This window comes from Salmo trutta, chromosome 27 (assembly GCF_901001165.1).
Source record: "Salmo trutta chromosome 27, fSalTru1.1, whole genome shotgun sequence".
Classification (NCBI taxonomy): Eukaryota; Metazoa; Chordata; class Actinopteri; order Salmoniformes; family Salmonidae; genus Salmo; species Salmo trutta.
Window position 1 is genome coordinate 6,319,740 of NC_042983.1, and position 17,235 is coordinate 6,336,974.

The following is a 17,235-nucleotide window of genomic DNA, read 5'->3' on the forward strand; positions in this document are numbered from 1 at the left end:
GTGTCACTGGGAAGCTTGCGGCTGGGTTTCCCTTTGTAGTCCGTAATAGTTTGCAAGCCCTGCCACATCCGACGAGTGTCAGCCTGTGTCGTAGGATTCAATCTTAATCCTGTATTGACGCTTTGCCTGTTTGATGGTTCATCTGAGGGCATAGCAGGATTTCTTATAATCGTCCGGATTAGTGTCCAACTCCTTGAAAGCGACCACTCTAGCCTTTAGCTAGGTGCAGAAGTTACCATGGCATCTGGTTGGGATATGTACGTACGGTCACTGTGGGGATGACGTCGTCGATGCACTTATTGAGGAAGCCGTTGACCGAGGTGGTATACTCCTCAATGCCATTGGATGAATCCCGGAACATATTCCAGTCTGTGCTAGCAAAACAGTCCTGTAGCTTAACATCTGCGTCATCTCACCACTTCCGTATTGAGCGAGTCACTGGTACTTCCTGCTTTAGTTTTTGCTTGTAAGCAGAAATCAGGAGGATAAAATTATGGTCAGATTTGCCAAATGGAGGGTGAGGGAGAGCTTAGTATGTGTCTCTGTGTGTGGGGTAAAGGTGGTCTAGTTTCCTCTGGGTGCACATGTGATGCTGGTAGAAATTTGGTAAAACGGATTTAAGTTTGCCTGCATTAAAGTCCCCGCCCACTAGGAGCACTACTTCTGGATGAGCATTTTCTTGTTTGCTTATAGCCTTATACAGCTAGTTGAGTGCGGTCTAAGTGCCAGCGTCGGTTTGTGGTGGGATTGCACATTGCCCAATAGAATGGATGGTAGAGGCGGGTTACCCAATCACCTGAATATTCAGCCAGATCTCCACCCCCTGTACCTCCATCTTTTCTTCACGTGAATTACGGAGATTTGGGCCTGGTCTCGGAGAAACAATATATCCTTTGCGTCGGACTCATTAAAGAAAAAAATCTTCGTCCAGTTCGAGGTGAGTAATCGCTGTTCTGATATCCAGAAGCTCTTTTCGGTCATAAGAGACGGTAGCAGCAACATTATGTACAAAATAAGTTAAACAATGTGAAACACACAAAATAGCACAGTTAGTTAGGAGCTGGTAAAACGGCAGCCATCTCCTCTGGCGCCCTTCTCATGTAATCTTAATCTGAAATCCATTATTATGCAGTACATTTTGTCAGTACACATTTTATATTCTAATCTCTTGTAGGTAGTCATAATCCGGTAATAGCACTGAGTGAGACTAATCCTAACAAAGCCAGCCCAAACCTGGCAGAGTCAGTGTGGATGAAACAGTGGAAAAGCAAAGTAATACTTAGTCAAATAAGTAATGTTCTGTATAGTGAAAGGAGTTATATTTGTGGTTGCACTCCGGCTTTGAACAACAAAGCATCGTGGTCCAAAACAAGCAGATGAGGTAGTGTAACTCCTAGCCTCTCTCTGGTGTTCCCAGTGGCTGTATGGTTCCTAGCCAGCGTTGTTCCTCTGGATTCATGGATAGGCTCATGGTTTTTCCCTCCGCTACTCCACTGGAGCCCAGAGTCAGTCAGTGTCTATTACAAAATCAACCCATTAATATCTTCTCTATTCACAAACCTGATTTTCCCCTTCTGCAGAATCAACACTATTCTATGCGCTGAAATACCGCAGGTAGCAAGGCAAACAAAATACCTCTGTACACTATATGATGACGGACAAGAAATGTGTTTCTTTTCAGGTTGATAAATATTGAGATTCGTCGAGCGGCTGGGTCATGGGTAGACAAGTGATTGACATCATTTCCAGTAGGAAGGAAGAGTTTGGTTTTGGAAAGGGTTAGGGGTGAGCTAGGGGGGAATGCTGAGGGGTTGCCAGAGTAAAGTTGATTCAGTGTAGGATGTAACCAGGACTTTTAGATGAGTGGACCCTCCGCAGACTGACTGAGAGGAAGGGGAGGGAGACAGAAAGGGAGAGAAATAGAAGCAGAGATGTGGGAGAGAAGAGGGTAGTGAGAAAGAAAGTGAGAATAGGGAGGTGGGAGAGACATGGAGGGGTAGGATGAAGTAGGATGAAAGGAGTGAGGTAGAGAGAGAAGGAGAAAGAGAGCTGAGTGACAGTAGAGTAAACCTGGACAGGGAGAGAGAACACAGCTCAATAGCCAAAGCAAAGCTAGCCAGGAGAGGTTACCCAAAATAGTTAAACTGGTTTAGACCAGTTTCATCAAGAAGCCAGAGTTCAATGTAAAACAGTGAAAATTTGCCTAGAAAAACACCCCTTTCTTGGTTTGTCAGCTAGATAATATCAGTTCCCTTGACAACTGACATGACAAATGTGCCATATGGTCACTGCCGATTCTTATCAGCTCCTCATAAAAAATGTAACGAAGGGCATGAATATTTACTCTGTTTAATTTATCTATTGCTATTCAGTGCTGACCGCCTGGATACTCAGCAGTGGCTCTTCCTGAGGGCAGCCTCTGAGTGCATGCGAGGCTAGCAAACACACCTTGATGAAAATTGCAGAGGTCTGAGGTTCGCCCGAGACGTCAATGGAATCCACCTCAATCAGCGAGTGAATCGATGGCACACACTCACATTTGCCTAGGCGCTAATTGGCGGCAGTAAAAATTCACCAGGAAGCATACTTTACCTCCGAGGGGAAATGGAGACAGGAGAAATAGCTCATTTGTAGCGAGCAGACCAGAGACATTAAAAATCACTGTCATTCTACAGCCAACAGCCAAATTATTTATGTATTTCCTTGCCAGGGTTAATGCAACAGAAGACTAACCACACATATTGAGAGAATTGTATTTCTTTATGAGGAAGAAATAGAGAAGCACTTGACCTGAACAGTGAAAAAAACCTAAGTACTATAGAAAATGTCTGACTCTTCGGCTCCTGACAGAGCCTCTGTCAAGCAGAGGAGGCTGGTTGGAGGAGTTATAGGAGGACGGTCTAATGGCTGAAATGAACGTAAGGATTCTCACGTTGTTTCCATATGTTTGGTATGCCTTTACAATGAGCCCATCCTCCTATAGCTCCTCTCACCAGCCTCCTCTGCTGTGAAGTCAATATCATCGGTAAACTGAAATTAAAGTGAGTCTCTAAACCACCTCCACACAGTGAACAACACTAAGATATGTCAATGGCATGGACAATTACAGAGGTGGTGTGAAGAGTTCTCTCCCTGTCTTTAATGACATGGATGCTAGAGAGAGAGAGCTAGGAGGGCATGGAGGGCAGGGCTTTAGCGCCACTGGGAAACAAGCAAGAACCAATTAGTTTCCTGAACAGGTTTTGTCTGATAAGAGGAGGAGAAGAAGTGAGGGATGTGCAAGAAGAAGTATAAGAAGAGGTGATATAAAGGAGAGGCGAGGCCAACAACGCTCTTTTAGAAAATTAGCTTCTGAACCTCACAATCACAGGGTAATTTGTAGACTGGCCACACATTCTAAACAGCTTTCTACCCAAAGAACCACAATAGTGACAGACAGCCATGTAAATTCAAAAATGACATGAGCTACTTGACTAAGATTCAGATAATAATAGTAATTGTTTGAAGAATATAACCACAAACATATTGCATCCTCATCTAAACAAATTAAAAAACAACAAATTAACAAAATACCTTAAAAAAAACGCATTTTTAGCCAATCACAGATGATTTCGCAGCAGAACCAAAATAGCTGTCAACTCAGGCTGTCCGTTTGAATTAAGACAGGAAGCCGTCATCTCAGGGAGAGTTTTCCCTTCCTGTTTGACATTAGCTTCCCCGTTTCATCCTCCGACATGAAACAAACACCTTGAACAGCGAAAGGAACACTCGAAAGGGACAATATCCTCCTCTTGATCGTCAAAGATGGGGGACATATTGAATGACAGCTTTTAGCGCTTTGAGAACGTCACCAGCGTGCTGGGAGGCAAGCTGACGCCTCATCTCAGATGCGCGGCTGCTATGACGCTAACAAAGTGCTGACCTTGAAATCACAAGTTTCCCTGCAATGAGACAGAGACTGGTTGATTCAGATATGAGTGAACTGCTGAATATTCACAGTATCAAGGTGTCACTCTCTGAGGAATTGAAAATCTACTTGGGTTATGCTTTATTTTATAGTCCGATTTGATGCTGAGGAGGAGAACACTTCATGTAGCACGAGTTAAAGATTCATTTCAAATTTCACTTAATGGTTCTTTCTTCTATCAAGCAGAGAGCAGAAATATGACAGAAACACAAGACAAAGAGAGAGAGAGAGAGAAAGAGAGAGCGCTTTAAGTAGTGTTTTATTCATCTGTATGTAAATCCAGTCGTTTACTGATTGCTTTAACAAATCAGGGATCAAGAGTGCCAACATCAAGCAGAGAAAAAGAAAGTTAATGTTGAGATTACAACAACAACAACGAAAAAAAAAAAAACCTGGTCGGGGAACGAGGACTCGATCTGAAGTCAACAAGTCCTGACAAGGGATGTGTTCCTAATTGTCTCTAATCTCTATGTTTCTGTAAAAATATTACAGTGCTACTTCATATCCTAAGTTCAGAACACTACTGGTGTATACAGTCGAGTGACGGCATCTAAAAAAAAAATATTCCAGTTGGTTATCACCATAGAAAAATACCCTGGTTATTTGCTTAATGAACATACCATTGACAGATGAGGAACAGATGAGGAACGAGAGAGAGAGAGAGAGAGAGAGAGCTCACCTATTATTTCCATAAAGGGCATGATTATACGTTCTGAGCCAGTATCTTAGATCCTATTGCTAACAAAGATATACTGTAAATGCATGGCTACACAACTGATACTGAAAATATATGCTCAAACAAAACCAATATTGGGCTAGGTATAATCCTATAGTAGAGTATACATACTGTGGAAATCACTACATTCTCATACAGCCGAGCACAATCCCAAAACCATTGATTATTACACCATACTAATGGTACAGTATACAACATCATCTTCAACTGAGAGAAAGAGAAAAAAAACGATATCAGAGAAAGATATTACAAGTTCTGACCCATCTACGTTCATTTTTTCTTACCTTTTTTTTTTAACATTAAGAACAAGTACAGACATCTTCAAGACAATGTTTCTGTCAGAAGAGTTGAAGTATTGAACCTTTCTTCAGCCAGGTAAATCATTGTTAAACAGATAGCATTTTACAATGATGACTTTAAAGTGTAGGTTTCCATCAGTGAAAGTAGAGAGTTTCTCTGATTTACTCGTGTTCAGTGCTGAGAAACTACTCCTTGGGAACATGCTGAGCCGTTCGGGATAGGCTGACTTTGCCCCTGACCACTGGTCCAGAGTCAGATATTGATTCATCTCCCTGATGGTTAAGGTTGGGATAAGGGGTAGGATCATCTAATCCTAGATCTGCGAAAGCAACTTCTATGTTGAGCCCACTGTGTACTGTGACAGTAACAATGATAAGGGATGGCATTCAATGAAACCTGAACTGCACAAACCAATATCCAACACTGCTCCTGTGCCACACAAATGTCCGTCAACTGTGTGAATGACATTTACTAGATGAAACAAGAGCATATTAAGATTTGGAATGAAAATATAAATTTTAGTGAGCTGGAACAATATTTCCTTGATGTTCTTCCGTGCAGCTGGATTGAATCTCTCAACTGTGCCATTTTATCAGGGAGCCATAGCTATGGTCCATCAGATGGGAACCTCATATTAGGTCGGGAGTTTACCCTGCCCATTTGAGCTCACCAGGAAAAACTAGCCTATATCTTGGACCTTGGAGTTTTTCCTGATCGGGTCACGTGGTCAGAGAACCCTCAGGTCCTTAGAAACACGACACACGCATGAACATCCAACAGAAAAGGTAGAAACACGTCCAGTATGAAACTACATTGACTTCACAGTGATCAAAACATGTAGCCCTAATGGTCAACGAGACCAGAGTATAATGTTTTTAACATGTTATGAACAATGTTTCCTTGTTTTCAGTCGCTTCTCCATATCCTCAAGTCTGCTACTGCATCCAGACTGGAGTTAGGGGGAAATGTAAGGCTCACAAAACTGCCAGCACAGCGAAAGTCAACTCTCAAAACGACACCCTATCACCATGTACTATAGCACTAGTTTTGACTACAGCCACATAGGGCTCTGGTCAAAAGAAGTGCACTATGGGCAATAGAGTTCTTTGATACACAAGCCTAAGACAGAGGTATACAGTGATGTACAGTATGATTTGTGTATGACTGCTTGACTAAAAAAATACATCTACAAAAATAAAAACAACCCAAAACTACCGGCATCTTTCCAGAAGGTGAAAATGTGGATCAACCGGTTTGTTTAAATGAATGAGTGTGACGGTATTACTAAGTGTAGTAGTATGTTTGAAGTAAACATAATTGGCCGTGTGGTGCGTTTTCACTTTGACTGTGCACACGCCTATGTCAGTGTGTGCGTGTGTGTGCCAATGTATACGCATGCGTGTGTGTGTGTGTGTAGGGGGGGTGGGGGCGCTACAGCAGTGGCTATGAGGCGGTGGATGTGTTGGGGCTCCAGCCCATCTGATAGGCTCTCTCCAGGGTTCTCTTGCAGTCCTGCATCACCGTACTGAACACGATGTGAGGGTACTGAACCACCAGCCTCTCCACAGTCTCCTCGTTCACCTGCAAACACAACAGCAGAATACAAGACGCATTAAAGGCACAATATGTCACTTTTTGTAGTAAGACGGCTGGTTATATTATCGACGACTGAGGTGGCACGAGGACTAGACGCCATGATTCGCGTTAATCAAACCACATTTGTCTGTTCTCTTACGGCTGAGCCTTGATTGCCAAGGAGGCGGTTGTGGCCTGACAGCCCAGTCCACCTGAGGCTTTAGTGTCTGGTGGTTAAGCAGCAGAGCATTTCTGTCTAAATGATCTCTCATGAGATCAGAGGAACCAGAGGACGAGGAGAGAGAGAGAAAGAAAATAAGAGTTCTCAGATAGAGAGAGAGGCAGAGAGAGTTCACAGAAAGAAACAGAGAGACAAAGAGAGTTCCCAGAGAGAGACAGACTGAAAGAGAGTGGGCGTAGAGACGGAAGACAAGCGTCTTCTTCTAATTAGTCCTCTTCATGCTCTAAAGGACAAGGGAATAACAAGTAGTCAAGCACCTTCCCAGTGGTTCCATCATGCAGGGTGTCACAGCTAGGCTGAGCCAGGCTGACAGTGAGCAGGCCTAGGAGGGCCCAGGAGACCACAGGGGTGAAGGATGTTAACCACAACCCACCCAGGCCAGAACCCACCCTGCTGGTGTCTCACTCTGGCATCAGGACACTGTCCAAAGGAAATATGTGTAAACACACACACACTTCCATGAGAAGAAATACGTACACGCACTCGCACAAAACGTGTTTGCCTGGTCCGTAGCACTGCTGGTTTTTATCCTTCCCCTCCAATCAGGGTCTGATTCTTACATGGGACACCAGGTGAGTGGAATCTCTGGACTGGATCATCAATGACATTCAGAGGGTTGCCAAATTCCAGTGACTTTCCCAGAATTCCCAGGTTTTCCAGAAATTCCGGTTGGAAGATTCCCGGAATCAGGAGGGAATAAGCCGAAATCCGGAATCCTCCAACCAGGATTTCTGGAAAATTGATGGAAGCAACCCTAGACATTCATCAACCAACTATCAGAGAAAAAAGGAAACCAGCAGTGTGAAACGAAGACTGGTTTTGACTCCCCACTGGTCTAGAAAAAGAATAGCAAAGGAAGAAGTGAAGATTCTGATGTGTTGTAGAGCAGGGGGTTCTCAACCTTTTTTCCCCCAGGGCCCCCTTTTTCACATTAGCAAAATGTCACCCCACCCCCTCCCTTTTTAATATTGTTTATTGAGATATTATCTACACCACCTATATTATCTACACCACCTATATTATCTACACCACCAAAACATAGATTTTGTTTCATTTGAGAGGCCTAGGAAAATGTTGATGATTCCATGTAGTTTAACAAGACAAACAACACATTTTAGGTTGGCTATTAAATGATGATAATAATAACAACAATAACAAGAAATAAGGAAAATAAAGCCATGACCTGATTTCCCCAAATGTTATTCCATTACCAAATATGTTTTATTATTATAATAGAATTTATACGAACCCTCAATTTAAATATACAGTAGCAGTCAAAAGTTTGGACACAACCACTCATTCAAGGGTTTTCCTTTATTTTTACTATTTTCTACATTGTAGAATATAGTGAAGACATCAAAACTATGAAATAACACACATGGAATCATGTAGTAAACAAAAATAGCTTTGCACACTGTTGGCATTCTCTCAACCAGCTTCACCTGGAATGCTTTTCAAACCGTCTTGAAGGAGTTCCCACATATGCTTGCTGAGCACTTGCGGTCCAACTGCAGCCGAAATACGTGTGTCCAAACTTTTGACTGGTACTGTATTCTCTTTTACAGAAGGTGAATAGATCAATTGATAGCAACAGAGTCACACATTTGGCTCTATTATAACAAACCTAACACAATGTTAAATATAAGTGCTGGTGGTAGCGCTATAGGTCCAGGGTTGCTTCAGAAATAGTTTTGCTATTTTCACAGCTGTTATTAAAAGGGATGTGTTCTGGTGAATAAAGTTGTATGTAGAGGGCTTGGCCACTCACTGGCCAATCAAGGCATTCCATGGCTTAATACACATTCTGTAAGTTATTGACAGTCTTTGCGTTGTTGTCAACTCCAATTCGGTTGGGGGAAAATAATACTCTCATCCTAGTCCATTGTGGATTGACTTTACAGTTTATTAAATAGCATAGGCTACAATAACGAGTGATAGCAAAAAACATCCAGTGTTTACTCAATATGTTTGGAGTGTTGACAGTCAACATTGTTGTAATTCGCGTCAACGACTAAAGGCCTTTATGCAGCACACTTCTCCTCAAATAGAAAATACTAGGCTCCTGTAAATTGTATTGTATGTGTGAAGCACGTTCTCAATGAGAAAGATATAGCCTAGGCCTACCGTTGACATGATGTTATAGGACAGACATATTTGAATAGCCTATGTTAGGAGGTTAGATACAAGCCAAATGGAGCACTGCAGGTAGGTCTATGTGAATTGTGAATAATGCACGCAAAATTATGTCGGAAAAAGACTCACGAGTAGACCATTTAAGTACCTTTTATGGATAGGCTAATGCACGGCCAGGATGAGAAAGACACCCGACGTATTGCTGTTGAACCAGCTTTCATTATTGTAGGGTAAGGGTTTTTAATCAAATGAAATCAAACGAAACAGAAAACAAGAAATTGTTACAGGAAAATAACTTGCATATTTCTAAATGTCACTGGATTTTCATCGTTTTTTTTACGCACATCCAAAATAATAACAGGAACTGACAAAAATAATGTATTAACCTACATAGATAAAAAGCGGATGTACGCTCACTTTTGATGCTGCGCCAAACTTGATCATTTAAGAAAGCTTTGGTGACAAAGATTCAAATTAACCAAATTAAAGAAAATACGACGTTTACGGGCACAAAAGGCACATCTATCTTGTTTCATGTGCATAATAGGCACTAAGCGTCACGGCTGGATAGGCTGCGCTTCCTCTGTGAAAATCCGTGCCACAACCAACCGAGTTACATTGAAGACCAGCTTTCGGTTGGTCTTAAATATCCCCACCAGAGCATACTGAAATTGGCACTTCGGCGCAGGTTTTTAAGGACACACTTCAGATATTGCCTCCCCTCCCACCTCAGCGCAAACGAGCTCATAAAACAGGTGAATTACCAATCCCGGCACCATGGTTTGAAAGCTCCCCCCTGCCAGAATTATCTCCCCCTTCGCGTGAACGCGCACGCACTCAATTCTTCATTGCTGCGACTTGCTTTCTAGTTGAGATTTCTGATCACGTTAGGCTGCGTTTCATTTTATTTTTTATGTCGGTTTGATCGCGGTGGAGGCACTAGTAATATCTGAAGTTTTCGGTTGGCTATTTGTTTCAAGTGTATTAGTCTATAAATAAATCTCTTTGCCAAAATTCGCCATCTCTCCCATGTCTTATTCGACTAGTAGTTGTTCTGAAATGTTTATTGCTTGTCTACATTTTACTCCCTCCTCTATATTTAATATAACACACATACATGAATTATTAATGTCGGTTGCCTATCCTGACGTGAAGTTTGTTCTATAGAAAGTATTTGACTCTGATGTTTGCCACAGAAAGTATTTGACTTTAGCTACAAAATTAAGGAAATTAGAAGGGGGAGGGGGGATTTCGGCAAGGCCATTTTCTTGCCTCTTGGGACTGCAAGGCCTGGCACACTTCAGAATCATTTTGGTAGCTCATGTTGACCAGTAGTGTGTGCCACAGAAAGCAAAATTGGAGTATAAGGAAACATACAATTTATTTTAGAAACATTTTGTAGCGTTTAAGAAAATTAAGATAATACACAAATATTATCACACAATAACACAACAGAAAGTTAAGTTTGTTAACAAACATTAAATAAGAAATACAAATTTCGATCTTTGCATAATAAGATATAAAATGACAATAAATCAAATATAAAAAGACAATAAATAACATAAACAAATATTGGAAAGCGGCAACAGCTATACTGAACATTTAGTCCCCCCTTCTAATTTCCTTCATTTTGTGGCTAGAGTCAAATACTTTCTATAGAACAAACTTCACGAAAGGATAGGCAACCGACATTAATAATTCATGTATGTGTGTTATATTAAACATAGAGGAGGGAGTAAAATGTAGACAAGTTATAAACATTTCAGAACAACTACTAGTCGAATAAGACATGGGAGAGATGGTGAATTTTGGCAAAGAGATTTATTTATAGACTAATACACTTGAAACAAATAGCCAAACCGAAACTGCAGACATTACTAGTGCCTCCCCCGCGATCAAACCGACATAAAAAATAAAATGAAACGCAGCCTAACGTGATCAGAAATCTCAACTAGCAAGCAAGTCGCAGCAATGAAGAATTGAGTGCGTGCGCGTTCACGCGAAGGGGGGGGGATTCTGTCAGGGGGGAGCTCTTCGGCACGACACCGGCTTTCCCAGGTCGAAATTGCAAACAACTACGCTGGCTTAACGGCAGCCGAAAATAGAACCCATTGTATAAGGCTACTTCTCAAGCAAAGTCCGATTTCCTTGCCTCCTCAAATTCGCTTTTGAATGACAGAGACAAGCCAAAGATATCCATGTATCAGAGATACGTCTTTGTCGGGCACTTTACCCCTTTGTTTCTAGCCTAAAGCATTGTGGATTTATGCGTCGTTATAGATCGGTATATACAATTACGAATTCGTAAAAAAATTAAAATGACCCCTTAAATAAAGGAAGGTCCCGTGCCCTCCCCAGGTGACCCCTAGGTTGGGAACGCCTGTTGTAGAGGCTCATTAGAGAAGTAAATGACAAGCCTTTGATTGCTTTGATAACATATTATGTATGCTATATTGTACTGAGGAGAATAGAACGATTCCCCCACCAAACTCGTTAATCAGGCCTTAATTACAATTACGAGGGATCTAAAAAATGGGCCTGTCAATGTGATGGGAGGCCATTACCTTCATTAATGCTAATTTAGTGCAGCGCTGTGTGCAGCGTAAACACGCTTGACACAAAATGGCTCCCAATCAAAGCGCTGAATCATCCGCTAATTGCTAGTTGCTGCAACAATAAAACTATTTAAGCCGTAACACTACCACTGTTTGATGTGTGTGTGTGAAAGTATTTCAATGACCTGTGTTGTTCTGTACAGATGATTGGTTTGTTTTGGTCTTGTTCTTTCATGCCTGTTCTATCTTTTTGACTGTTTTTCCCTGTTACTCAGAACCAATTAATACACATTGGAAAAAATTGAAAGGAAATAAGTTAACTCAGGATATTTATTTAGATTTATTCCGTTTGTGAGAAGTTTGAGTCAAAAACTTCTTGAATTTTTACAAATGCCATATAAAGGCTTATTTCCATGGGAGGTTTTGAGATCCTGCCACTGATGATGTGGACATTACCTTTATACAGCAAAGAACGTATAAAGGTAAAACATTGTTCTTAAATAATGAATATACCTGATCTGACGCACTTAAAACCAATACAATTACAAGTTCAAAAACAAAGGGAGAAGGATAAAGCAAAGTGATGCATGAAATATGAATTACTGCATCATTGCAATCTTAGAGGATTTATGCCTGTCTTTTTTCAAAATAAATAAATCCAATCTCCTGTACCATCCTGAGTCCTTCACTGTCCCTTATGAAACAAAGCCGTGCCCTTTCCAAGACATGATGACATCACCACACCTGCTTGGTATTTACAGCCATCGCACGCTGTGCGCACGCACACACACACACACACACACACACACACACACACACACACACACACACACACACACACACACACACACACACACTTTGTATTGTGAGCCAGAGTCTATGTAAAGACATGAAGGTCACTACTCAGCGCTTTGTGTCTGGGGGTGTTTTCACCAAACCCTGATGTACTATTCTGAAAGAGACTCATATGAAACTGTAGAGCCATAGTATGATAGAGCATATCGCAACAGGCTGGTGCTTTTCATCTTACACACAGATCTGAGATGGCAGCCACACATATCTGGAGCCAGGCCTATACTTAGGATATTTTCCCCCAGTTTAACTTCAAAGATGCAGTTCCTGTGGATCTGAGGGGATCCTAATGTTGTCTGACATGACAAAGTGCTGTTGTCAGAGAGAAAGAGAGAGAGACCGAGACAAAGAGAAAGAGAGAGAGAACCAGACACACACAGAGGGAGGACAAAGACAATCCTTTCCAATACCCTATTAAAACCCACCTCTTTCATTTGGACAAAACAGATGCAACTCTTAATCAGGAACAGAAACTCAAGTGAAAACGTTGAGTGAAAACGTTGGGTAAATCACTTCCATTTCAAGTAAAGACTAGGATCTGTAAAATGAAGTCTAATCTCTTTTCCTGCATGAGTGTTCCACAGACACCATGTCCCATCTATCTGTGATTTAGAGCTCAATAGTGTCTGTGTATCGACAACTGTTCCTCGGCGTTGCACTTCAGCCATCGTTCAGGCTAGCAGTGACTGGCCGGTAGTAAAGGTGACCTTTCAGAGAGTGCTGCCTTGCTGCTCTCCCTTTTACTGCTAGGGGTTTTAAGAGCCACTCTCACATGCAAATGTATTCCATCACCATGTAAAATATACATTTACCGCCTGCACCGGGCCTTTGGTGAGTAACCACGTCACTAAAACACCTCGTAAAGATGACAAACGCTGGCGTGGCGCACGGTGGCACCGTGACGTCCATGGGAAAAAGGGGCTCGTAAATCGATAATCAGATACACAAGCAAAAGATGCATATCAAGGGGACAAGGACGAAGAGCCGCCCGGTTGCCAGTCTTTCCCCCCTAATGTTGCTGTTGTTATTGTTGTCATGGGTGGGCTAAAGCAAACACAGACCTGGCAACATGGAGTGATCCTGAGTCTAAGGGAAAATATGAGAAACAATCGTGGTGGATAAGGAAAGGAGTAAATTAATACCTGGCATATGTTCTCTGGGACTCAATTTAAACAGAGAGAACATGGAACTCATGTTCCCAGATAAAAGTTTTAAAACACAAATCACCTCAGTGCAGTAAAACAGGTCAGATATCCAGAAGGAGGATGAGTATTTAGATGAAGGTGAAATGGAGTTTAATTTACCCAAATGTGCACTCAATCAGAAATGGACTACAACTCAAAACATCCTTCCATTTGTACTGTTCATTATGCTCTCTCTGTAAACATCAAAAGAGACAAACACAGCCAACACCAAAGCCTCTTTCCACTCCCATCCACAGAGTGCATCACTCACCCACTAAATACATTTGGGGGACAACGTTTCAATGTTTCAAAGGGCAGTTTAAGCAGCTGAGGAATGCTGTGCCTCAGATATCTCAGTAAAAGCAAGTTTAATAAACAGGCTGGATTTAAACAGGCTGGATTTATAGTGGCCCTAAAAGTGCCTGCAGGAAAAGCTGCGGTTGTAAAGTTCCTAAACGAGTGACTGGACGGACAGCAGATACTTCTCTGGCTCTGATAAGAGCTCTGAGGAGAGGGGAGGAGGGAAGGAGGGAGTAGAAAGGAGAGGAGAACAGGGCGGAAGGCAACGAGTGTGAACAGAACAGACATGGTTGTGAATGGCACATAAAGGGGGCATAACATGCTATGAAAAAGAGTGGGTATGTCGCAAGCAGATTGTCTTCAAACAGTGCCTTCAGAAAGTATTCACACCCCTTGACTTTTTCCACTTGTTCGTTGTGTTACAGCCTGAATTTAAAATTGATTCAATTGAGATGCGTCACTGGCCTACACACAATACCCCATAATGTAAAAGTGGAATTATGTTTGAAGAAATGTTTACAAATGAATAACAAATTAAAAGCTGGAATGTCTTGAGTCAATAAGTATTCAACCCCTTTGTTATGGCAAGCCTAAATACGTTCAGGAGTAAACATTTGCTTAACAAGAAAATCTATGGCAAGACGTTAAAATGGTTGTCTAGCAATAATTAACAACCAACTTGACAGAGCTTGAAAAAAAAAATATTTTTTGCAAAGCTCTTAGAAACGTACCCAGAAAGACTCACAGCTAAAATCGCTGCCAAAAGTGATTCAAACATGTATTGACTCGGGTGTGAAATCTTTATATAAATGAGATATTTCTGTATTTCATTTTCAACACATTTCCTAAAATTTCTAAAAACATGTTTCTGCTTTGTCATGATTGGGTATTGTGTGTAGATGGGTGAGACATTATTTAAAAAATTCAGGCTGTAACACTACAAAAGTGGAATAAGTCAAGGGGTATGAATACTTTCTGACAGGACTGCAATTCTGTAGCAGCTGGTACCTAAAGAGAAACCAGTCCAGGTCTGGTTCTCGTTACCAGATTACATCCCTGAGCAATGACTCATTGAATTTCTCTCACACACACACACACACACACACACACACACACACACACACACACACACACACACACACACACACACACACACACACACACACACACACAGTGCCAGAGGTAAAGCCCTGTGGGTCAGCACGGGGTTGGATCAGCTATGTTCGTAAACCCTCCACTCCATCATGTGTGACAAACAGAACATAGGGAATGTGTTCAGGGCAACCCCAATTTCTCCCAGCATGCCTAGATTTTTTTTTTATCTACACAGGGAAGGAGGCATTTCCTGACCCCAGAGGGCAGTGACTGGCCCAGAGAAATAGATGGCTTCAACATCACTGAACACAACTAAAGAAAAGATCCTCTCTTAGTTTTATATATTCAATCAAACACCACAGGCACACACGCTCCTAGAGAAGATAGTGAATTGGTACCATCATTAAATAAATGGTCAACTAACTTATAATAGAACATTATAATAGAATAATAGCTTTAGTGTTTACAATACAGGAAACGCTCCTTTCAACCTCAACACACACACTGGAAAAGCACCGGAAAACATGCAGGGGATTTCCCTTAATCAGAAGTAATATCACTTATATCAAATCAAACTACTTGGGTAAAATAAGTTCTGGTCCTGTCATTAAGTAACGTCTATATCATTTGTCATATGTTGTACTCAGGCGTAATAAGACTAATCGGGATTGTATGTATTGTCCCCATGCCAATACTAGAGCTGAGTGATTTATACTGAACAAAAATATAAACGCAACAATTTCAAAGATTTTACTGAGTTACAGTTCATATAAGGAAATCAGTCAATTGAAATAAATAAATTAGATCCTAATCTATGGATTTCACATGACTGGGAATACAGATATGCATCTGAAAAACGGTATCCCGTGCATTCAAATTGCCATCGATAACATGCAATTAGGTTAGATGTTCTTAGCTTATGCCTACCTATGCCATAACCCCACAACATTTCAGAGAAATACACTTTTTGTGCGTATAGGCCCTAAATAACAGATGTATCTAATGAAGTATCTATCTATCCAGAAGAAACATGAAGATGTGCATTGGAGAAACATTTTTAAAAAATCCTTTCATCAAAAGGGACAGTAGTCACATTGGTATTCTAAACATGTCACAGCTCTTGAAACTCCTTTCTGATCCAGCTCTGTAGAGCCAGTGTACATTGGTTTTCCACATAGACTAGTATGGGTCAGAGTAACGCAAACCTAAAAGACCTGTTGACTGATGTAGGCTTCACTTGATCTCAACAGGCTGATCTTGCTTTTTTCCTGAGACGGGAAGAGATATAGTACAGTACCGTACAGCACACACGGCGGGGGGGGCGCGCGCGCGCGCGCACACACACACACACACACCCCCCCCCCCCCCTCATGGACGCACACATCTCCGGAAGCAAGCAGGAACAGATTCCAGAGCAGCTTACTGGAGCCCGAGACATGAGGAATTCCATAAGGAAAGTGACAACAGGGCTATTGTGTTGAGGTTACAGTAGCCCAGAAAACGGCCCCTTTAACGGCCCCTGGAATCAACACAAGGACACCCTGACCCTGTCCCTTTAAAGGGACAACGTATTCTGAGATCTGTGACTGAGATGTAAAGCACTACATCTCTCGGTACACATCTCATGTGGTTCTGTTAACCTCCTCTGACTGGAGGGTAAATGCTGCAGGATGGGAGGAGGAGAGGAGTACAGGGGGAGGAGAAGAGGAGAAAAAAGGGGGAGGAGGATGGGAGGTTATTTTATCAAACGGAATAAAAGAAACTGAGCAGAATCCAAAACTTACACAACCTTGCTTGGTCTTGACTAGAAAAGAAAGAGAGAAGGAAAGAGAGAGCGAGATTGAAAGTGAGAGAGCGAGAGACAGAGAGAGAGTGAAAGTGAGAGAGCTAGAGAGAGCAAGAGAGACAGAGAGAGAGAGTGAAAGTGAGAGAGCTAGAGAGAGCAAGAGAGACAGAGAGAGAGAGAGAGAGAGAGAGTGAAAGTGAGAGAGCTAGAGAGAGCAAGAGAGACAGAGAGAGAGAGAGTGAAAGTGAGAGCGCTAGAGCGAGAGAGCTAAAAGAGCATACACCAGTGTGTGTGTCTGCCTCCATACTTTCTCATTGAAGGGCACAGATGAGATTCCTTTCACATCGTTAGTGGACTATCTCCGTCTTTCACTCTTTTACCCTCTACCTCACTCTTGCTTTCTCCGCCACTTTCTCTCGCTCCTGCCCTTTAAAAGTGAGATGAAGAGATGATGAGGAGGGGGGGGGGTTCAGTTAAGACCGCCGATCAATACCCCTTCACACGGTGGCCT

At 41.9% G+C, this 17,235-nt stretch overlaps 1 protein-coding gene across 2 annotated transcripts in view; it reads right to left on the minus strand.

The window, feature by feature from the left end:
- Positions 1–4,208: 4,208 nt before the first annotated feature.
- fbxl17 (F-box and leucine-rich repeat protein 17) overlaps positions 4,209–17,235 on the minus strand; it is a 336,364-nt gene continuing 323,337 nt past the window's right edge. For both annotated transcript variants that reach the window (XM_029716432.1, XM_029716433.1), the window contains exon 11: positions 4,209–6,584. In XM_029716432.1, coding sequence (XP_029572292.1) covers positions 6,447–6,584 — 138 coding nt within the window. In that variant the 3' untranslated portion in view covers positions 4,209–6,446. The remainder of the gene's footprint in view (positions 6,585–17,235) is intronic.